This window comes from Rhinatrema bivittatum, unplaced genomic scaffold (genome assembly GCF_901001135.1).
Source record: "Rhinatrema bivittatum unplaced genomic scaffold, aRhiBiv1.1, whole genome shotgun sequence".
Classification (NCBI taxonomy): Eukaryota; Metazoa; Chordata; class Amphibia; order Gymnophiona; family Rhinatrematidae; genus Rhinatrema; species Rhinatrema bivittatum.
In genome coordinates, this window is record NW_021821026.1 from 66538 (window position 1) to 90023 (window position 23486).

At 42.2% G+C, this 23486-nt stretch overlaps 1 protein-coding gene and 1 long non-coding RNA gene across 2 annotated transcripts in view; one reads left to right on the top strand and one right to left on the bottom strand.

Moving 5' to 3' along the window:
- Positions 1-2969, bottom strand: part of LOC115082377 (serine/threonine-protein kinase LMTK2-like) — a 68998-nt gene extending 66029 nt beyond the window's left edge. The window contains exon 1 of the mRNA XM_029586604.1: positions 2494-2969. Coding sequence (XP_029442464.1) covers positions 2494-2602 — 109 coding nt within the window. The 5' untranslated portion in view covers positions 2603-2969. The remainder of the gene's footprint in view (positions 1-2493) is intronic.
- A 42-nt stretch (positions 2970-3011) lies between these two features.
- Positions 3012-16942, top strand: LOC115082375. Its single transcript, XR_003854154.1, has 3 exons — positions 3012-3084; positions 8680-8945; positions 16259-16942. It is a non-coding gene; the product is annotated as an uncharacterized LOC115082375 (long non-coding RNA).
- The last annotated feature ends 6544 nt before the right edge of the window (positions 16943-23486 follow it).

Sequence of the window (23486 nt, forward strand, 5' to 3'; positions counted from 1 at the left end):
CTACCCTTAACAAAAAGCCTGATACTTCACTTCTGATGCAACTCCAATATTTCTCTCTGCTTCAACTGCAGGGGGGTAAGGTAATTGAACCCAAACAGTAACCAACAAGAGCATGGGGGTAACTTGCTTGTTGCGGCGGTTACTACACTTAGCCAAAAAGCCAATACTACACTTCTGATGCAATGCCAACATTGCTCTCTGCTTCAACAGCAAGGGAAAGGAGATTGGACTCAAACGGTAACCAATAAGAGTCCTGACCTTGGCGGACTGAGTAACTGATAAGTATGGGAAACTGATAAGTAATGGAGCTTGCTGGGCAGACTGGATGGACTATAAGGTCCTTTTCTGCCATCACTTCTATGTTTCTATGTTTCAGTGATGCTCTGAACTCTTCTGCCTTAATTCAATTATGTTACAAGGATGCTGTCTATCATTTTAAAAACATACAGCAGAGCATAAAATGTTACTATGTCCTCCACTATAAGCTGACTGACACTAGCCAACTCTTGTGCACTTTTGTTAAAGTAGCCTATGCACACAAAAGATTTCATAGATCATTATGGCTTCCTACCACAAACTAATTCATTAATAAAGAGAAAATGTTGATCATGCTCATTTAAAAGAAAATATCAAGAGTTTATTTACTCTCATCACCTGACTTACAACTGGGATGGGGTTAAATTAATCTCAGTTTAGGTTCAAGTTATTTCTGAGGTGTAAGCTGCGCCATCACTACTTTTAACCAGCCCTCACCTGTGCCGGTGCCAAATCTTTATTGGATTGGATTTGAGCCTTTTTATATTCTGCCCTGAAGTAAAGAGTTAACTACTGAGTTCTATTAAATACATAGATACAGACTCCACTGGTCAGGTCATATGATGTCCTCGTCAATCAGCTTTCAGCTCTTACTATAATACTATTTCCTGCTTTCTAATCTGCATGATCAAGAATCATAAAAATGTTTGGCTAAACTAGTCTAGCTATTTCACTGGAGCACATTATCTTCTGAGTTACATAGTTCACTGCTTGGGCAAAGGGCAAGAAGAAAGCTTCTAACTTGTTTTAGGTTGCATTTTTTTTATACTTCCGTACGTCCTTTTTTCAAAACAGTAGTTTGTATTACTTCTCAGTTTACTTAATTACTAAAGAATAAGATTTGGGGACACTAAAGATTATTTAATGTTTAGGAGAAAGATGCTATAAAAATTATAATATTGGATCTGGGGAGACAAATGGGATACATCTTAATAAGGATACCACTCTTGTAATGACCATTAGGATCCACTTGCATTAGTTTCTATTCTGCAGACAGAATAGGAGAGAATCTAGACAACTGAAGGTCACCAATAAACCCAACACCTGAAAGTAGCATTGAACAGATTATAACTGTTTCCTAACCTGGTCATGACATCTCATCTAGCTATTTGTTTTTCAGGATATCTTCAAAGAATATGCATCAGATACATTTACATATAATGGGTTGTCCAAAGTAAGCCAACATAACTCATACATGTATATTGTCAATAGATAAGGCTCTTGGACCACTTTGGGAAACATTGGGTTACAGCATACTCTCTCTCTGGCTTTGTAAGATGCTTAATATGGCAAATGGAGCTGTGACCTTAAAATCATCACACAGATGCTATTAGGACAGAATTAAAATCAAATATCCAGTTTAGAAAAAATAACCTTACATTCAAATCACAGCAGGAAACAAAGATTTAAGAGTATTAAATATACAAACATGGACTTACTAAAATGAAACTATACATTTGATAATTTATAATGGTTTAAGGATTTGTCTCATAAAAATGGGGGAAATATCGTCAGAAGTGGATTATAACACAATATGCCCAGTTCTGCAAAACCAATGGACAAAATTTGCAAAAGATTTGCTTCTAACATAGAATCTCTGGTGAACGTGATTCTTTACAGAATAAAGATATACAAGTTGGAAAGCATACAACTGATTTAAACGTCGGCAAGCAGAAGTCCAGACTCATTGTTGCTGACCCAAACGCAGGCGCTCTCAGAACATTATAATGACATTTGTAATGAAGCTTAATCACCCAAATTCTCATCAGGCTCAGCAAAAGCAGGAATTTAAAAATCATTTAGTAACTGAACAAGGGCATCTGTAAGGCCATTTGTGCAAACAGTACTTCAGAATTAGATACGGGAACACCTCCAGTTCCAAGAGAAAGAAAGGACCTGTCGTTTTTGTTTCTACCTAATCGTTAATGACGGGGTTTTTATCCGGACTCGTAAACAAGGAAACGATTCCTTCCACATCCGAGTACACAGATGCCAGAACTAAACAGCACCTGAACCCCTGAACTGCACAAAAGGATGCAAGGCTGAGGAAGGCGCAAGATCAGCGTGCGGGGGAGGGCAGGGGACTGTCCTCTCTCTCGACCGAAACTCGGTGCTATTTCACAATACAATCCGCTCCCAAACGAAAGAGCGCCCTTCCTGAATCCCAGCCCGGCTCACCTGCACCTGTTTCCGGAAGTGGAGCTCCCTGGGCGGCCGGTGCCAACGCCAGGAGCAGCAGCAGCAGCAGCCGGGCGTCGCACCAGCGGCATCCGCTCGGGTCCCTCATTCTTGCCGCAAGTCTCCGGCCGCTGGCTCCGCCACCCCAGGGTCCCGTTAAGCGCGGCCCCCGCTCTCGCTGGACGGCGCAGACACGGAGATGGGAGGTCTCCGGGGGGGGGGGGGGGGGGGGTCTCTCGCGCGCGCGCGCGCCTCACCACCGGGCTCGGTGCTGGCCCGCCCGACGCTCGGATACCGCCGCCGCCGCTGCTCCTCCCCGCCGCTTCGCTACGCGCATATTGTCCGCCTCGGCCCGGCTCCACATCACTCGGAGCCCGCAAAACGCCGCGTCCGCCGTACAGAACGCCAACAGTTTCCAAGGCAGCCCTCACACGGCTCCATTTCCTCCCGGCGCCATGTTGTCTTACGTCACGCTCCAGGGAGGCGGGGGGGGGGAGTAGGGGGAGGGGGTTAACAGCCGAGTCCTAGAGGAGGGTGAGTGACAGCGGAAAGAGCCAATTGGAAGGAGACGAAGGAGGCGCTCGCTGAAAGGTGAGTTGGTGACCTCACCAGCGAGCTGTGCAGTGAGCTGGAGCCTCAGTTGCTCGGAGGCCGGTTTAAAACAGCACGGGAGGCAAGGGGAGAGCGGGTCCGACCCCTGTCACTCTTTGCTTTGTTGTATTCTTCTAGATTCTGCAGCAGCACCTACAAATCTATGTAGTCTAATGCATGAACCTTCTCTTTCAAAAAAAAATTCCGAAATCTCCATTAGACCCTTGAAAGTCCTTGGCGAATCAAGTGTGTGTCAAACGAGGACGTTCTGAGCTGGTCCAGAATATTTTAGCATTACTTTCTCTTTTTTTTGCCAACGAGATCTATAAATAATTAAAGGATTGCATGTATGCAGCAGTTATTTTTCCAGGGCACACTGAAAAATAAGACTAGGAACAGACTACATAGAAACATATATTATGGCAACCGATAAGGAACACCAGGCTCATCTAATTTTCCAATTCCTTTCCTATTGCAATACAGTAGCACCAATTTGATATCTGGCTCTACCTTCAATTCTTCCTAACTAGGAACCTCTGTACTTATCCAATGCTTTCTTCTTTTTTTATAATGGTATTGTTTTGGTTTTTTTGCATCATTTCAGTTTATATGGAAAGAAAACCCCATGCAATAGAAATCAATCACTACATAAAGAAATAATAAATTAAGTACAAAAACAATTAAATTACACAAGTGAACCTAAAGTCCACTATAGACGAGACCCAATTTGGAAAATTACTCAGAAAATAATGGGAAGAAATGCATCAATTTAAAATTACAATTAAGGTGACCCATCCCCCCAGCAATAACATTGATAAACAGATTAAGATGAAGCATGAGTGTCAGCACTGGTTCGTAGGGGGCTGGTGCAGTCTTTGGGGGTTTGCTCCTAAGGAACGTAATTAGATGATCAGGATCAACAAATATAAATCTATTCCCTTGATACCCCATAATGTACTTGCAGGGCAACTGAGGAAAAACAAAGCCCCACATCCAGCATGCGCTGATACAGAGCAAGAAGCTTTCCCATGAGTGCATTTGGATAATTCTGGAAACATCCTGACAGTTTGATCCAGAAATAATTCATCCCTCTTCTTAAAGAACCTATGCAACTCTAAGTCTGTTCAATTTCAAGGCAAATGATACCATAAGAGTCACGCTGGTCCCCAGAACATCCAAATAGGTCTTGAGTAGCCCACCAGATTCAGTATAGAGGAGCCAGGACCACAGAAGGGTCCTGGCTCCTCTATACTGGGAATATTTTACACCCGGGAACATAAAATACTCAGGAAACTGGTGGAATTAAGTTTTAATGCATTCAGGGAATATTTCTTTAATATCTCACAGGGAGGCATTTACTTGGCTTGAGAAAAATTAATTATCCATAGAATTTTATATCTTGCCATATCTTACGACAAGTTAACCTTACATCTCAAAGAGGAAATATCTTTCACCATAGTATTCTGTGTTCTTAATATTCAGTAGCAGTTTAAGGTGATTTGATTTTGGGATTGCTCAATCACTCTGTTAAACAAAAGGAGGAAAATTGTGTATCAGCAATAAACTTACAAAGTTGGGAGACTCATCCAGCCAAACTCCTCTCAAATCCTTCCTAGTCATCGTGCCACAGAGGATTTCAAGAGAAACTTTCCCAATGGCCTGCAGGGATGCCCTTGGTACATGCCAGCCAATGTCAGAGGATTCACTGCCTTTGGAATTTCAACTCACAGAAAGTCTCCTGGCAAATTCTCAGATCTGCTAGGCCTTTCCTCAAGGTCCACAATGATAGACCATCATTGAACACCTCCTGAGAGGACCAAACAACTTACAGGCATTCTTGCTTTCACACTCTACTCACTCCCCAACATGCTGAGGCTCCTCTGCACCCCATCACCAGTGGATCCCCTTCCAACCACTCCAAGCAGTGGCAACAATTATTGAATTTGCTGCCAGCATAGAGAATGCACTAGGGTGGAGCTAAAGGAACCTGTCTGGCTGTGGTGACTGCTCTCTTCCACCCAGACTCAAGGAAACCAGTGACAGCAACCTCGCCCCCTCAGATACCACCATTAGAGCCAACTCCGTGCAGAGCACAGCAATTCCCAGGTTCATGAATGTATCGATTGGGCCAATTACTAATGTTAAAGATTTGGAGGGGCAAGCTGGAACTTTGCCCTTCCTTTTCCTCACCATTTTAGGAGAATTTCTAAAAAGAGATGAAGAGTTAGGAGCTCACTCAAGCCATGGATGCAAGGGCGGTTACGTCTAGTGTCAAACATCCTGTGCTTTCTTCAATTCTACTACATTTTTGCCTTGAATACCAACACCTTTTCTGTGAAGAAATATTTTCTTAGATTGCTCCTGAGTTTACCTCTTTGAGCTGTATAATTTTACCCCTTGAGACAGAGCTCTCTTTCTATTGTAATATAGTAGATGATTATTTATTTATTTATTTATTTAACACTTTTCTATACCGACCTTCATGGTTGAAAGACCATATCAGATCGGTTTACATCGAACTGGGGAACTGTAACAAAAAACAATAGTTTGAACAGGAAGAACAAAGTTACATTCAACAAGGATAATAAACTTGGAAGCATAGACTGCTGGAATGAAAGGCTAAGAAAGTAGAAAATAAATAGTATAAACAATTGCTGAGTCTGGGGAGGCTCTTATTCCGAGCTTGAAGGTGGTACGGAGATCTATTGTTCATGAATGAAAGTTCTGTCGTCTAGCGTGTATCAGGGGGATCTGAGAAGGCTTGGCGGAAAAGCCAGGTCTTAAGTTTGTTTCATTATTAGATGTTATTTATTTGATTTATATTCTGCTTTTTAGTCACTTCAAAGTGGATAGTGTTTAGGTACTGTAGGTATTTCCCCATCTCCAGAGGGCAATGGAAGGTAAATTGACTTTCCCAAGGTCACAAGGAGTGGCAGTGGAATTTGTGTGCTGTCTTCCCTTGCAGCCTTCTGCTGTAACCAGTAGGCTATTCCTACACTCCACTATTTGATGTCTGCTGTTTTGAAATATATTGGTGTTTTGAGAAATGTTATAAACATTTTTATGAGGTTTTAATTATTGTATATTCTATTCATCAGTTTTTAAATATTCTTTTTATTAGTTTGGTTTTACTTTTATGATGATGTTTTATATTTCTTTATTTTGTTGCTCTCTTATTTTCCTTTAATAAGAGCCTGTCTGTGTTCTGTATGTGTGATCCAGGTGAGGGATTCTCCTAGTGCATAGTTTCCATGTAGGGTTTTATAGCAGCCCTTCTTGCTTTGTTTTCAGTAGGAGGTGTATTGATCTAGGTCCTGATGTAATATTTGCAGCCTAGGCTAGGGTTGTTGCTGTATGAGTCCTGGGAGTTAGTGTTGTTTAGACATGGCAGATTTGTTTCTTGGGATAAACTATATTCTTAGTAGGCTGTGATAGCTTTTATTGGAGCTATTATTATTAAAAAATACTATATGTGACTTATTGAGACAATATAGGACACTTCTTTAGATATAAATGTCTCTGATGTAACATCTGAAGAAGGGACTTCTGTAGTTTTAAAAGGTTTTGTACAATAATTTTAGGTGCACGTAATTTTTATTTTACAGATATTTTAGGAAGCTTTACTTGTTTTGTTTTATAAATAGGAAGTATATTGGTGTTTTAGAGCCTGATATATTTGCAGTGTTGCCTTTTCTTTGGTAGGGTTGAGTTTGAGCGCTGGCAGATAGTGCTGTTTTTGTTATGGGAGGTTTACTATATTGTAATTATTTATTCATGGCTTTCTGAGGGCCAAGCCCACACCCGTTACATGTTACAACAGCCTAATGCCATATGGGTTCCATGTGTCTTTTGTCTCTAGGGGAAAGACAGTTGAGGGAGTGACGCTGCTGTAGACCAGGAGTGACGTGGGGGGGGGGGGGGCAGGCAGGAGACACGTGTAGAAGGGGAGAGGGGACTGAGAGAGCGAGACTGAATCCCCTGCTATAAATGTCATCGCATGCCACTGATTGATACATAGATGGCACTGTATAATAGATATTCAATACTTCTACTTTTTTTTTTTTAATTAAAATCTATTGGGATCAACAGATTTTACTAAGACGACTATTCCCCATTTCATTGGCAGGCACGCCCATGCAAATCATACAGTCACACCAAGCTAACTTGGAATAGCAACATTCATGCAGGATGATCAACAGGGAGTGGAGAGGCATCACACGTTATTCTTCTTATGCAACACATCATGAAACTGTCAATCAAAATCCATGAAAGGATATCATTAATGCAGTTACCTATAACCCATGAATTGTCCTGGCATATCTCTCACCTTGCAGAGTTACAAATGAGAGTTAGTAATTGTGAAGGGGCAATTCTGATATTTAAGAGGGTGAGGTCACTGAAGTCTGTGGAACTGGATAACAGTCAAAGAATAAATGACATCTTGCGAAGGTCATCCGAGTGGAATTTTCTGACAAAATCGTACTCTGTCTCCATGGACTGGGTACCTTTCAGCCAACGGGAAGGCTGGGGGTGGGTTGACAGAATCTTCCGTTTTGCAGGTGTTACTTAATATGCCAGCAGCATGGTTGCTCACAGTCTGTGTTAGAAATATCCATCCCCCACCAATACCTAATCAGAACAGTTGTTAGATACACCCCATGGGGCAATTTTAGATAGCCCCATGGAGCCGCAAAATATATGAATACTTCTAAGCATGCACACTTTGTAGCAAATTCTGAAATAAAATTAGCTAGGGTAAAGGGTGCACACTAAAAATGACCCATTCATCTTACAGCTGCTATTTGTGTAGGTGGTGGGGAGGAAGGACAAAATAGTCCTGTGCACTTTTGAAAATCCCATGTCCGCGCACTGTTTTACTGACCTGGATGCATTGATGTGTGCACTGTGGAAGCCGGTGTATACTTTTAGCCACGCAGATCAATTTGAAAATTGCCCTTCACATTATAAGATAACATTGCTTTTCTTATGTTTTTTAAAAGAACATTTAAGATTTTTTTTTTCCAAGTTGTTGATTGTTGACCAAGGTAATGCTCAGGTCAATATTTCCCTCCAGAGACGATAACTCTTGTTGCTTACTATAGTCAGGATCTGGGTAGTTGCAGGCTCCTTTTTCAAGAACACTCATTTCAAATGCATGAACTTTCTCTTTGAATTTGCAGCCGAGATGGAAGGTGGCAATCTGTTCTGTTGCAGAGATTCTTTTGGGGACTTGCAACATCACAGGTTTCAAGAACCAAAAGAAACTCATGAGGACATAAATTAATGTCAGAGATTCCAATGAGACTAATAGGGCCATATGTACCAAGGGCTTTCTTCCATTTTGTGTCTGTGGAGGAAATGCTTAACACATCTGACTATTCCCTCTTGGGAATGAATGCTGTGACGTGATGTAATGCAGTGCAATCCAGTAGGTTGGAGTGCATAGCATTTGAACTCTTGATTGAATTCTGAACAAGAAAACAGTACACGTTTATGCTCTTGAGTTTTGTCAGCTAGTCAGGAGCCAGAAATGATTTTATTTTAAACTTCTTTGTATTTTCTTTTTTTTTTCCACATTGATACTTATCATCCTAGGTTGAATACCTAGGTGACCCATGTGCCCTCATGGTGGAAGGGGAGTCTCCTCTGAGATGTGCTTTCCGTTCTGCTCCTTCATCCAGAAAGGGGCACCACAGCAGGAGCCCATGTGCCTTCTCTCCCCGGGATCAAGCATCTTCCCTGCATGAGACACCTGACCTCTGATGCCTCTTCAGACAGGAGACTCGGACTTGAATCTGTTGCACGGCAGTGAACAGTGCTACCTATATGAGCCACGGAAACAGCCCCAGATAATGTTTCAGGTATGCTCTAGCTAGCAGGAAGTCTAGTGATTGCTTTGAACCTTCATTCACAATTACCTAAGGTTTTCCCTCCGTTTTTAACTTCTCTTTCATTCATCACAACAATAGTCTTTTGTTTTTGTTTGCTCTGTTAATTGGTTCCCCCTAGTTTTATGTAAACCGGTATGATAGGACCTGGTCTTGAGCATCGGTATATTAAAAGAATTTAAATAAATAAATAGTCTTCAGCCAAGGACCTCAAACCACAGCTCTCTGGAATGTGCAATGAATCTGATTAGTAAGTTTTGCTGTTGAGTGAACTAGGATTCTCTCCATTGGAGGAGATGAGCACTGCCTCCAAGAGCAGGTCTGAGCTGCATCAGTCAGCATTTGGAATCAAACCCAGATCTCTGTCATGGCTATTCCTGTGCTGCCACTGGGCCAGCCCCAGAAACAAAGACCTCTATGTTCATCAGCACTTAGCTGGATAGGTTTGGACTTACGAACTAAGTGGTGCCATTTCAATACTGGGCCATGTTGAACAGCCCCCACTTAGCCAGCTTTATCTAAGTTAGGCAGATAATTTAGACCCGCTACTGAGCAGATCTAAAGTTAGTCTAAATAACTTTTAGATAGCTGAGCACCACTTAATATCCTGTCTAAGTTAACCAGATATGTTTATCAGGCTAACTGCCTCAGCTGGATAGTGGCTGAATATCTACATCAGAATGCTTAGTAGTTAATTGAAGTTATTCCATTAAAAGAGGAATCACTTTCTATAATCTTGTTTATTGATCTTTATGTCCACTCATTCAACTGGATTAACATGGCAACCATGCTACTTTAAGATGAAAATTTTACTCTCAGCAAGAAAGCTTTCTTTAAATAACTCAAGATGTTATCCTTTCCATCACTCAAACCAATATGTAATAGACAAATATTATACATTATACAACCCTAAACAGAAGGCATGGGATAATCCAGGCTTAATTTGTAGACAAAAAGGAAGTGGGGTGAGATGGGTAGAGCCATGGTCAGGTGTGACCAGTTCAAAGGGGTGGGACCAGGGCCGGGTGTGAACTCTCTCACACACATACCTGAATCAAAGCTACGTGGCTGCCCTTGTGTCAGGGTTAGCGGCTCCATCGCTTTCTGGTCTTCTCTGCTTCCTCCATGGGCTGGGGAGGGGGCATAAATAATCCATGATGCAACTACTGGCTCTGTTCTGTTTCCTCAGGGGAGCCAGAACTGATTTACACTGCCAGCTCTGATGCACTTTCTTGAGTCCCAGAAAAAGGTGGCCGAACACCATTCTGGATTATTCTCCCACAAATTAAGCTCTGGGTAATGGCACAAAAAGAGGCTGAATTAGCACAAATTTAAAGGTTGTGAGCAGCAGTGCCACTCATCAAGGCCAAGGTTGAAGCCTTGACAATGGCACTCCTGCTCCTTTTTTTTTTTTTTGTCTCCTTTGGGTAGCAGTGTCTGCCTCAGGAACACCCCTTCCCCTTCTGTTCTCTGCAATAGGGGAGGAGAGGTGGAGGGGAGGGGCTGGATTAGGAAACAGAGTGGCTGTTCTCTTCCAGGTTTACCCTCTCCCCTTCCCTTCCCTGCAGCCTGCCTGGAGGGGAGAGGCTGGAGCAGAACACCCCTGCTGCTCTGCCTCTTAAGCCTGCGTTCCAAACCCTTCCCTCACAAATTTAGCCTTAGGATAACCCACACAGTGCAGCATTTAGAACCCTAAATACCTTGCTAGGCACACTGGATGGGCCATTTTGGTCTTAATCTGCCATCAGTGTATATTTGATGGAATCCAAATTTTGTGCTTGGAAATCAGACTTCTGCGAGAGTAGCAGAGTCACCAGTGAGTCGCATTTAACAAATGCAAATAAAAGTACTGTTCTTTGCCACCAGTCTTGCCAGTGAATTCTTTGCCCATGGAAATCAATCAAGCAAGGTAATTTCAAGCAATGGGTAACTCGGCTAGTTATCTTACACAGGGGCCGATGCAAAAATGTTGCGCTGAAAGCGGGCGCTGAGTGTTCAGCGCCCGCTTTCCTAACGCGCCGCCAGGCACCTCTCCGGGGGGGGCACCATGCAATATTGAAATTAGGACTCGCGCTGTCGAGGAGGTGCTGGGGCAATTGCGCGCCCCTAGCGCCTCCTTGACAGCGTGCGCCTGAGAAAGCAAAACAAAACCAGAGGTGGAGGGGGATGTAGCCCCTCTTCACACACAGACTGCAGATAAACATGAGAACCTGCTCACTAGTCCAATGATTAGCTCTTCGTGCCTACTTTAGTCTGTTTTCCACCTTTGACATACTTTGCTGTCTGCGTGGCGTAGCCCTCACAGCACGGTGACCTCCAAACTGTGTTTAAGGCATAGCCAAGAACAGAACATCACGTGGCTTGATATCTAAGTATACCATTTATCTACAAGTTTCTGATGACCTGATTAACACAAGAGACCGTCAAATAAAGAACAAGTTATGAAATGGAACAAGTGCAGCAAACAAGCCACTGCTGACTTGTAAAAAGTCTTAAGGAATGAACAGAAATTCATAGCATAACATGATAGTCTGTTTGGGCTAATTTTACTTTATTTTCTGTCACACCAAACTGTAGTTTTTATCTGTAGTACTAAAAGATCTTAGCATAAAATACCACAGCTCGACTGAGTTGTTCTCTCATAATTAATAACACTGAATGTATTCTCTCTCATTTGCTTTTTTTTCCTAGAAATTGCCATTTCTTTCATGCCTTTAATAGTGGAGGGGTTTTATTTTTCTCTTTGGACCTGAGGCTGAGTTATTTTCTTTTCCAATTGCTTGCACAATCTAGTTTCCCTGAAGTGCACCAACAATCATAATTGCAAAATACAATGGATTGCTTACTAGAGACTTTGTGAATTTACTGACAACAGCAGCTGGGCATAACTAAACTGGACTCCGCAAGTCCTGATACTTGTTATTAACCAATCTAGGGGGTTAGTACCACTACAAGGAGCCTGCAAAGAATCCAAATTCCTCTGAGGACTGCAGCTTCTAGAGCTCTGTATGGAACCCACCTAACCAAGATGAAATTCTTCAGTTGCAAGAGTATATCAGTGCTATGTAGAAGGGTCTTCAGGCCTGACATAATTACATAAATTGTTCCTTGAGTCTTAGATTCCTCATTAATCTCTTTCAGCCTGCAGATGTTCCACTTGGATTGGGTCTACATATATATCTAAATACTCCATTAAATAATACATATTTACAATGTGTTGAAATTGAACAACTTATAATAATTGGACAGCTATTAGAACGGCACAATTCATCATATTTTGATTGTATATTTTAACAAAGCACATGAAAACTATACTAGGTAGTAATTTTCTTCAAGAGTTTTGATGACACATATCTATCTTCCATGCTTTAGCCTGTCCTTTAGGAGTACAAGATAATTTGCCTCCATTGTATGCAAATCTATTATCTTATGCATGTGGAAATCCTGAAAACCTGGCCTGTTTGTGTCATTCAAGGACTGGAGTTTGCCATCACTGGCCTATACCCATCCAGTATGCATTAGAGAGACAAGGGCGTACCTAAATAGTACAAAAGAGAAACAGAGGAGTTTAAATAAAGAAAAGAATCCAACCAGAGCTACAGTATTATTCAGGTACCATATACAATTCTAAACTGGAGTCCTGATAATCCCTAAATTTCAGTTTGAATAGCTAGTGGAGGCCCTAAATTTCAGAAAGGAATAAGGGGGATCTTGGTTACAGAAAGGCGGGACCACACAGTTTTGAGTTTATTTATTTCTGGATTATGGATTTACCAAAGGAAACGTGTGTTGTATCAGATTCCTGTTATTTCAAAAGTGCTTTATGTTGGAACACCAATCGTGTGTCCCTCTGATTCTTTTTAAATGCACCTCAAGCCCTGGAGAATATCTTTTTCCTTCCCCCTCCCCCCATGGAGAATCCACTCTATGGGGCTTGAAGAGAGTGGACTGTGTATGCGACTTACTGACTTAGCTCCTATCTTTTGTGACGGACCCTGTGAATCTGAAAGTCTTTCCTGAGCTCAGGGTTACAGAACCGTTGTGCTAAGTGAATGGCTGAATGGAAGTTCTTGTGCTTCTCACTCCTCTTTTGTTGCTCCATCTGCCACTAATAAAGCTCTGGGAGTGATATGTTAAAGATTAATCAGGCATATATTCTCCTGATCAAAGATAAATAAACACAACTGTCTTTCAGATGAGGGATGCTGGTGAAATAACTATTTGTTAAAGAGAGTATAAACCAACGAAATGCACAAATTAGAAATGCAAAGAGAGAAAAAAAAGCTTCCCCAGCTTGTTAATATTTTTTGCGCACTTATCCACAAAGGCAGCTTGTGTTGCATTCTGTGTGAAATCTATTATTACAAATCAAAATTTGATCAATAAGCAGGATATAAGTATATTCTTAGAACAACAGGAAATCGTGGAAGGAGAAGAGGGAGAGGGGAAGAGGGATGTAGGATCTATAAGGCTCTCACTTAGCTAGACTTCCCCTTTGCTTTGAATCATTAGGTATATTTCCTGGGCGACTCGTGTAAAATGATGTCAATAAAGTTATCCAAATCTGTGCCTAGACCAGAGGCTCCCAGATCTGTCCTGGGGGATTAGTACGGGCCTGGGAAATCAGGGATAATGAAAAAGAAAATTGTGTCCCTCAAGTCTGGAGAGCTTTCTGGGCAGCCCACTCTGTAACATCCAGCTGGTAAACATATTATGGGATGTAAATGTTCATTTGTGCTGTCAAAATATTGTAAATATTTATTTTGTTGTTTACAAATAAACTAGAATTACTCAGCCAGTCATCTCATACATAATCAATGTGGATATCCTGAAATCCAGGACAGGCTTGGGAGCCACTGGACTAGACTATGACATGTTCATGTCTTGAAACTGATTTGGATTAAGAATCGCTTGCATATTGTCAGATATCCAGTCAATTATATAGATTTCACCATCTAGCGATAAGAAAAAACACCTGATGTGTTTACATAACTAGCTCTCCCATTATGGTCCTGAAGGTCATACAACACCAGAATATAAACTGATAGGTATATAAAAACCTGTAAATAAATAAATACTCATCAGAGGTTACCTAAAGGTCATCTTTCTCGTGTATTCCAAAGCATGAATGGTGTCAGAGATTTCATTTTACCCTCTCTTTGACTGCTGATTTGCTCATAGTGGATAGATAGAAGCAGATAACAGGTAAAGTCCACCAGGGCCAACCAGTCTGTATTACCAAATACTGCAGCCCCTCCTTGATCTTTCCTGTTGCTAAAGGTCTTTACACCCTGTCCCATGGCCTTTTCAATTTCAGATACCATTTATTGTTCCACCACTTCAAATGGAAGTCTGTTCCCTGAATCCACCACTATTTCTGTAGACATAACTAAATACTTATTATTTATAGCGTCTTATATCACTAAAATATACTGATTGCAGGCAGGGTCTGAAATCATGGCGATGACCAAGTATTACTCTATTATATGGTTTCCTACCATGCACAACTCCTCGTTTCCCCTCACTGATAGCACGATGAGAAAGACAAAGGAGTTTAGAAAGTGCAATAAAATCCCAACAGCCTTACGATGCTTCTGGGCGATGACAGCCTTGCAAATGCATCTAAAAGAAAAGCCCAGAAATAGTTCGTTGTCATGGAGACTCTCAGGCATTTAACAGAAATAGAATTGCAGTAGCACCAGCAGACAGACAGAGCAGCGTGGGTGCTGCTGGTTACTAACACCTTCTTTCTCATCCTGATTACATTTTAGCCCAGAAGAAAGAGTTTATAGCCAACGACAGTTCAGATCTTCTTCCAAGCCTGTCTTTGGTTACTTAGCGGCTACTGGCAGATTCTTCCAAGTTCTGTCATTCATTGACCAAAGTTTCTTGCCCACCAGAAACTCAAATCCGCCGTGCCTATTGTCTTCCCATAATTTCTCTCTCTCCTTCAGCAGGATGCACTTTTGCGGGAGATCATAGAAACCTCATGTAGATCTCCAGGCTATATAACAAGAGACATTGAGCACCTATTGCAGCAGTTCTTGCTTGTGCTAGAATAATTTAATCTCACCCTCTCTTTTTCTTCTTACTTTTCCCCAAGATCCTTCCCCCCCCTCCCCCCCCTTGACTCCTTGACAAAAAGCACAGCTTTCTGTGTGAAATGGCTTTGGGGAGGTGTGTGAGTTATCCTGAATCTGGCTACTGTGGATTGAAAAAAAGGGGATTTGTTTTTTCTTTTACTTGCTCCTTGTATTTTACATTTGCTGTGAGAGTACTCATCTCAGATTCCTTCCTGCTTCGTTTACGCACTCTATCAGCAGCATCTCTAATCTGCCTCCTACTTTCATTTGTCACACAGATATATGCCAATCCTCCCTCCGCCTTTCATGGAGGTTGCATCCCCGCGCTCCCTCCCCCGCCACCTCACCATGTTTCTCAAAACCCAGGAGAGGGCTAATCTCCCAGACCCAGTGGACTGGATGTGGTGAACTCAAATTACCCACTCCAGTCTTTACTTCTCTCTGTCAAATGGAAATGTTAGCCTTAAAAGTATACTTAACCAGGGGCTTATTTTGCAGATAGAAAGGAAGTGGGACTATGGAGAGGGTGAGATGGGTTGGCCAGGGCCAGGTTTGACCTGTGCAAAGGGGGCGAGACCAGGGCCGATTGTGAACTCTTTCTCTCTCACACACTCACTCACACACACACTCACTCACACACTCACTCACACACACAAATCAAAGTCATGTGGCTGCTCTTGTCTCAGGGAAGCAGCTCCAATACTCTCTGTTCTTCTCTGCTTCCTCCTGGGGCTGGGGAGGCCATAAATGATCCATGCACCTACTGACTCTGTTTGTTTCCTTAGGAAAGCCAGAACCAATATACATATCCTGCGGGTTCTGCTCCGCTTTCTCGGATCCCAGGAAAAAGATGGCAGAATGCCACTCTGGGTTCTTCTGCCAGAAATTAAGCACTTGGTAATGGACAGAAAAGGGGGTTGAATTAGCATAAATCTGAAAGTTGTGAGTGGTAGTGCCATTCATCAAAAGCTGGGATGAAGCCCTGACATTGACACTCTTGCTCGCAAGTATTAAACTTGTGCTAATTCAAACCTGCAGTGTTTGTTTCACTATAACCCCTTTCCCTTCTGCTCCCTGCAATAGAGGAGGAGATGTACGTGTGGGGGGGTGGGTTAATGAAGGAAAGGTAGGATTAGGGAGTAGAGTGGCTGCTCTGTTCTTTGTGTCTCTCAGACTCACCCCCTCTTCTTCTCTTCCCTGCAGGCTGCCTGGAGAGGAAGGGCTGGAGCAGAAGGGTCCCTGCTGCTCTGCCTCTTAAGTCAGAAAAAAAAAAGTGCAGGAACTGCGTTCCACCCTGTTCCCCCCCACAAACTAAGCCCTGCATGAGAAGCGCCAACCAGCATCCTGTCTCCGACATTTCGTCCTTCTTTCATTGGAAGGTTCTGCACTCTGCGCTTTCTGCCTAAAACAGGTCTGGGATTCACATTCCAGCACAAATGCAAGAAACCAGGGGAATCCAGACTGCAGGGACTGAAAAGTGCTGGCTAGGTAAATGGCTAGGCCTAGAATAAAAAAGGTAATTCTCTGGGCTCTAGAGAAAGAGTACGTTTTAGATAGGAGCTTCTAAGAGAACAGAAATATTTCAATGTACCAGCCCTGCTCCTTCCTGCTAAGGCTGCCTGCACAGCTTGAACACTGACCACTCTGATTTTGAATCTATTATGTTCTGCACTGGAGGGCTTCAGTTCAGATTCGTCATCTTGATGGCTTAAGTCATATTTGTACCGAAGGAGGGAAGCTCTGCCTTCCTACTGTTATCTCATCTGGACGATTTAATGTGATTCCAATCAGCATTTCCTCCAGTGCAAAAATATGATTTGGAGCCTGGAGTTTGATGTGGGCCTGCAGCTGATTAATTCTATTCTCATTGCAAAATATGGGACATACTGTGTGTGCTAAATGGAGGAAATGTGTGTGTTGTGAACTCTCAGTGCTTATATGAACAAATTATTTCACCATCTGTCCCATGAACTTTGAACTGATGGGCATTGTATTAATTTTGTATGTGTCCTGACCATTTTAATGTGGCGTCCGGTATATGCTGTAATAGAGAGCTTGACAAACTTCATTTGGATCTAAGAATAAGCCTGAAAATCAAGAAGGGGAAGGGGGGGTGGGCAGTAGGAGGAGGCCAAAAAAAGGGTCAGCCGCTAAGAGTTCTCTCAGCGTCTCTCTTCTTTCTGTCACTCTCCCTCTGTCAGTCCCCTACACTGTCCCTTTCTCTCTTAACCCCCCCCCCTGCCCAGAAAGACCCTAAAACATTGCAGGCCATTTAACATTTAGCAGCTTGATTGTTAACCATCCATACCTGGAGGGACCACATTACCCCAGGTTTGGTCAAGTTACATGAGCTACCAGGTGAGTCAAGGATTTTGTCCTTGACTTATAAGAATCTGCACAATGCATAACCTAAGTATGTGGCTGCCAAGCTGAAACCCTATACTCCATTTCATGTATTATGCTCCCAAGAAGAGAATTTGCTGGCATTTCTGGCTGAGGGAAATTTAAAATCATTTAGATCTGGAAGCATATTTTTTTCACTGGTCATTCTTCGTTTGTGGAATTCACTGCCACAGGAAATTAGGTTAGCAGTTTCTTTATTGGGCTTTAGATATGCCTTCAAGATCTGGCTATTTAAATTTATTGGGGAGTTTATTGTTTAAAGATGAGAGCAAAATAGAGTTTATTACTACTCCATAAAAGTTGGCTTTCCTTTTGGATTGTTAGATGCAGTTTGTTAACTTGCTCTTTTAACTGATGTAAAATTGAGAGAGTGGTTGCTGATTTTATCTTCTCAATTATGTTTTGCTGTTTTTTTATATTGTATGGTGTATTTATAGTTATCACGTAACATTTTGAGCCATCATGACTGCTTTCTGAAAGATGGCATACATATATGGTTAATAAATAAATTATATTCCCATTGGCATCAGCTGTGCTAGTGCAGATGAGGCAGATAAAGCCAATGGCTGGCTTGTGCTATAGGAGATTTAGAAGAGTGTTTGAAAATTGTACTCTGTATAATCTACATGAGATTATACAGAGTACAATTTTCAAACACTCTTATGTTCTTACAATCTTACTCTTATGTTTTTATCTTCTTATGTTCTTAACTAAGCAGTTAGTTACCTTGGCAAAATTGTCAGCTGAGAATTGCCCTCCCCCCACAGTTTAAAAGGGACTGCACTCTTTCACAGAGGGGGCAGGGGGCTGGAAAGCCATGTACAGGGAATTCATTCTGAAATCCACAGGCAGTGCCAACGTTGGCATTACTTGTGTAATTTGGGGATTCGCATGGGTAGATTCAGCTCATTCAAAATGTAGCCCTCTGTAACAGATATCCCACATATACTTTAATCCACATAAAAAGTATGTGTCCTTGGGGGGGGGCATGTTTAGGGCACACATAGATTTCAAATATACAGCGTTTTCCCGCATAACCCATGCACAGATATAGCAGGGACAAAGTTAGCCAGTTTTCAAAGAGAAATTACCTTTGACAGTTCACTAATGTTGCACCTTCATACTTGGTCATTGGCCAGCCTCGTGAAAATCACCTGCACTGTGCACATTAATGGTGTGAGAAAAAATTTGCACAGAAAAAGGAAATGTGCTGACAGCTCCCCAGCACAAGTGCTCCATTGTTTGGCACATGGTGCACCCGTTTCAGTGCAAGCTGCTATGCAAATCCAAATTATTAGGTGATTGATTCACTTTTATTTGGAGTACTTAACATTTAAGAACATAAGAAGTGCCAAGCTGTGTAAGACCAAGGGTCCGGCGATCCCAGCATCCTGTCTCCAACCGTGGCCAATCCAGATCTCTAGGAAGTATCCACAGGGATGGATTTTGTTTGCTGCTGCCCCTAGGCACTGATTCAGTGCCATGACATGCCACCCTATCCAGGCAAACATTTGGACTGCGGTGCTGCCTTCCCCAACCTTGGCTCCAACAGCAATCCTCAGAGGTCATGGGGACTAAGCCTGGGTGTAAATCCTGGGTTTACCCAGGAGGTTCCAAAGAGTAACTCCTTTTCTTATTACCCACAACCAGGGATAACTGTTGGCTTTCCCCAGGTCTATCTGGCTAATAATTGTTTATGGACATTTTTTTCTAGGAACCTGTCCAAATCCCTTTTAAACTCAGCTATGCCAGACACCTTCTCCACATCCTCTGGCCACAAATTTCACTTTCTCCAATTTGTTTTAAATGTGTTACCCGTTAGGTTCATGGAATGTCCCTTGTACTATCTGACGGGCCGATTCAGTAAGTCCTGTGCGCGCAATTCAGTATTTAAATGAGGTCCGGCGGTAGAAAAAGGCAAAAGGAGGCGCTAGGGACACTAGCGCATCCCTAGCGCCTCCTTTTGGCCCGGAGCGGTGGCTGTCAGCGGGTTTGATGGTACCGTTGGGTAGGCGCTAATTTCTGAAAGCAAAATGTGCGGCTTGGCTGTTTTCTGAATTGCGCAGGAATACCTAATAGGGCCATCAACATGCATTTGCATGTTGAGGGCGCTATTAGGTTCAGCGGGTTGGACGCGCGTTTTCGGCCCCTTACTGAATAAAGGGTAAGGGAAAATGCGCGTCCAATGGCGGGTTAACAGTGCGCTCTGTCAGAGCGCACTGTACTGTATCAGCCCGTGAAAGAGTAAATAACTATTTCCTATTTATCTGTTTCACCCCAGTCATGAAGAGGGGACCTAAGTGATCTCAAAATTTTCTGTACATCAATGGATAATTCTGCTGATCCAATTAAAAGCTTTTAGAGCCTGCAAAGCTTCCTGGTACCTAGAGAAAACTATGCCATGCAACCATATTTAAATATATTTTTTCTATGGCACACCCCTTGTTCTTTATCTCTTTTTCCTTACTTTATTCTTTGTAGGTTGAAACTAATGTTAAGAGTTCTCCCATGATAATAATATCTTTGCAAGCAGAGTACACACTGAATACCTTTCTTTCTACAGGAGTTACTCATTTACCTGATCCAGAGCTGCCAGTCCTCCTTCCTTGGAAAGTAAACTTCTTCTTATTTGGTCAAAACCAAAACTATTTTCCTACTTTCTCCTTCTGAGGGAGAATAAGGTTAGATCCCTTTTATAGCCCAGTTTCCTGCAGGGAAACTAGCTCTAGAAGGTTATCAAGTCTTTATCATGTCTGTTTGTCATGTACATGTGCTCCCACCCTCCAAAAAATGATTGAATCGTTCATTCCGTTTTATTCATGTGCTCTTAATGCCCACAGCACTGACAGTCCCTGGTTCCTTTTCTTTCCTATAGGGAAAAAGGAAGATTCAGATCAGCTGCAATCTCATGGAGGTCAGAGCAAATTGTGATGTCATTGAGACATTGGTTAGAAGTTACAACCATATGAAAACTTGAATACCTAAGAAGGAAAGTAGACATCATGAAATATTCATACATCTCCCTTTTATTGCTTGCTAAATGTTGGCATGCGCACAGCACATCAGGAATTCAGCATGTTCATTCTTTTGGTCCAGGTTACAATTCATGTAATTCCTCATTGTCTCCAATCAATAAGAGGGCAATTTTCAAAATGGAGTTTTCTACCAAACCATGGAGATTAAGCAGCTAGATCACTGTGTTGAAAATGCCCACTGGTGAGCAGCTAAATATAGCCACCTAATTTCACTAGATGGCTATATTTAGCTATACAATTATGGATGGTCCCGAGGGAAAGAACCTAGTTTAAGACAGGGGAGAGAGAGAGATGGGACTTAGCCAGATAAGTTCCACAGCTATCTCTCTCTGCAGGGATACTGTTGCAATTTGTGTGCTTATGATGATGAAATTTAGGGAGCAAGCTGACATGATCTCATCATCCCAAGAATAATGCAAGAACTGGTCTCCTTAGCTGTACAAACAATCTGCAGGCTGGACAATGGGACAATGCCATATTCTTTGATAACCTGATGAAATTGTTTGGTAAACCAGGGTTTCCCAAACTGTGGGTCAGGTCCCCAAATGGGGTCACAAAACCTTCAACTGTGTTCACAAGTGCTTCCAAGGGCTAAGCTCTTCAGGCACCATCATCCGCATTAGTAGTGGAAGGCAGCATGGGGCCTGTGAGCCAGGAACCTGTAGAGGCCCTGCCCTTGCATGAGTTTCTGTAGTAACAGGAAGCCCTGCATGAGGAGGGATTGGGGCTGCTGTAATGCCTATGAGCATGCACAGGCTCATAGGCTCCAAGCTGACTTTCATTGCTGATGCTGGTGCTGATGCTGATGCCACTTTCAGATCGTCAACAGGCTTGGGAACAGCCATTAGGTAAAGGGAGGGGAGGGCTGTGTGTACATGGGCCAGTAGAGATGGCCACTGCTCCTCTCTCCTCAGCCACCACTGAACCTACCCAAAAGGAAAACATTGTCCCTCTCTTCCTTTCCCACCAATTTTCATCCATCTTTGGCCCAGGGACCAAAGGAAAAATGTTGCTGCTTACCCTGATTGGGAGATGTTTAGAGAAGGAGCTGTCTGAAGGAAGGGATCAAATGCAGGAGGGGTTAAGGGTTGGATTAGCTTGGAGAGGAATTGGCTGAAGAATGTGACAGGGGATCAACTCGGGAAGAAGTGAGAAAGTGTTAGAAGAAAGGAAGCAAGGCTGGGAGGTGAAAGAAGGGATGGGAATGGGGTGAAAGGGAGGGAATGACTGAGCATCAAATTTGGGGTTATAAAATTGGCTTGGAGATGAGCTAGGATTAGCTGAGAGGATGTGAAAAGGGATAAGGGGTTGAGAGAGATCGAGGGGATGAGCTGGGAAGGTGAGAGGAATGTGAGGAATGTAAGAGGTGATCAGCTGGAGGAGCAGAAGATGGGAGAGAAGGTCCTCTGGAGGGGTGGAAATAGAGAGAAAGGATTGATTGGAGAGGTTAGTGGTTGAAAGAGATTAGCCTAAGTGACTGTTGGACTGCACCCCGTTAATTTGTTTTGGTCATCCTCTGGGATCCTGTGAATTTTCAAATACTAAAATGAGGTCATACTGGTTAAAGGCTTTGGAAGCCTTGCGATAAACTGTAGCATACCCCCTTACCTCGTAGCAGGCTTTTTTTTTCTGACAGGACCTAAGGAAGAATGCTTGACATGGACTGAAGGTGGATTTGAGCTGTTTGCTCTGTAACCTGGGATAGAGAAGGAGAATCCAGCATCAGAGGTACACATGGAGCAGGAATCATGTAAGTATTACTCAATCGTCCCCCACATACTCAGGATTGCAGAGGGACTCATTCTGGCCAATGAATCCTACTATTGTGTTTGTTATATTTTGTCACTGTTCCTTGGTTTCTAGGTCTAGGTCTAGGGGATACAAAGTATATACACTGCAGTGCATTTTATAATAAAGTTACTGGAATTTGGTAACAGTTCTGCTCTGTGATATTAAATATTGTAGTTACATATGTGTTGTGGTTATATTTGGTTACTGATAGCAAGGGCGTTATAACCAGCTAGATTTAAGAGGATTTTCAGCATAAAAATAGCCACGAGTTGGTAAAAAAAAAAAAAAAAAAAAGTCCATTATAGTATATACTGTAACTTTTTTTCTTTTAGATGCTGACATTATATATTGACCCATATTTTAAGTTCTTCAGTCTGTATGGAAACAAAGACTTTCTCAATCTGTCCTTATGTTTTATATACTTTTCTTTTTATTGTAGTTTGGCAATATATGCATTCTAACAATGGTTACACAAATGCATAAGACAGGTGTGTAAATTCAAATCCCCTTCACTGATTAATGTCTTGCAATGGGGCCAATGAAATAAGGTGCACTCAGTAGAGCACACAGTTTTTCTTTCAGTTGTTTGCATATTGTTCTGTGTGAAAATGCAGCAAGGAATTGTGTGCACAAATATGTGCATGTAAAACTGTGCATTCTGCTTAGCACCTTCACATGGAAATTCCATGTAAATTGAAGCATGAACTATTACTCCCCAATGCAGAGACATGTCCTGGTTTAACGCGGGTTTCCTTAGCACTGGAAATTTTAGTCCTAGTCAGAGATGGAGTTAAGTTTCCAGTGCATGTCACTCTATGGGCAGAAGCTGAAAATCTGACACCAGGACCTGTAATTGGGTCTAAAAACAGTTTGAATAAGTTTATGGAGGAGAAGTTCATTAACAGGTATTAATCAAGTTGACTTAGGGAATAGCCACTGCTAATACTAGCATCAGTAGCATGGGACTTACTTAGTGTTTAGGTGCTTGCCAGGTATTTGTTGTACCCTGGATTGGCCACTGTTGGAAACAGGATGCTGGGCTTAATGGACCCTTGTTATGACCCAGTATGGCAATTTCTTATATTCTTGTTCTTATATGCTTTGTGCACACAAAAAAAAAATGTTTTCTATATGAAAAGCATTTTGTGCACAACAAATCATATTTGATGTGCACAAAACATGATTTGTATGCATAAAGGTCT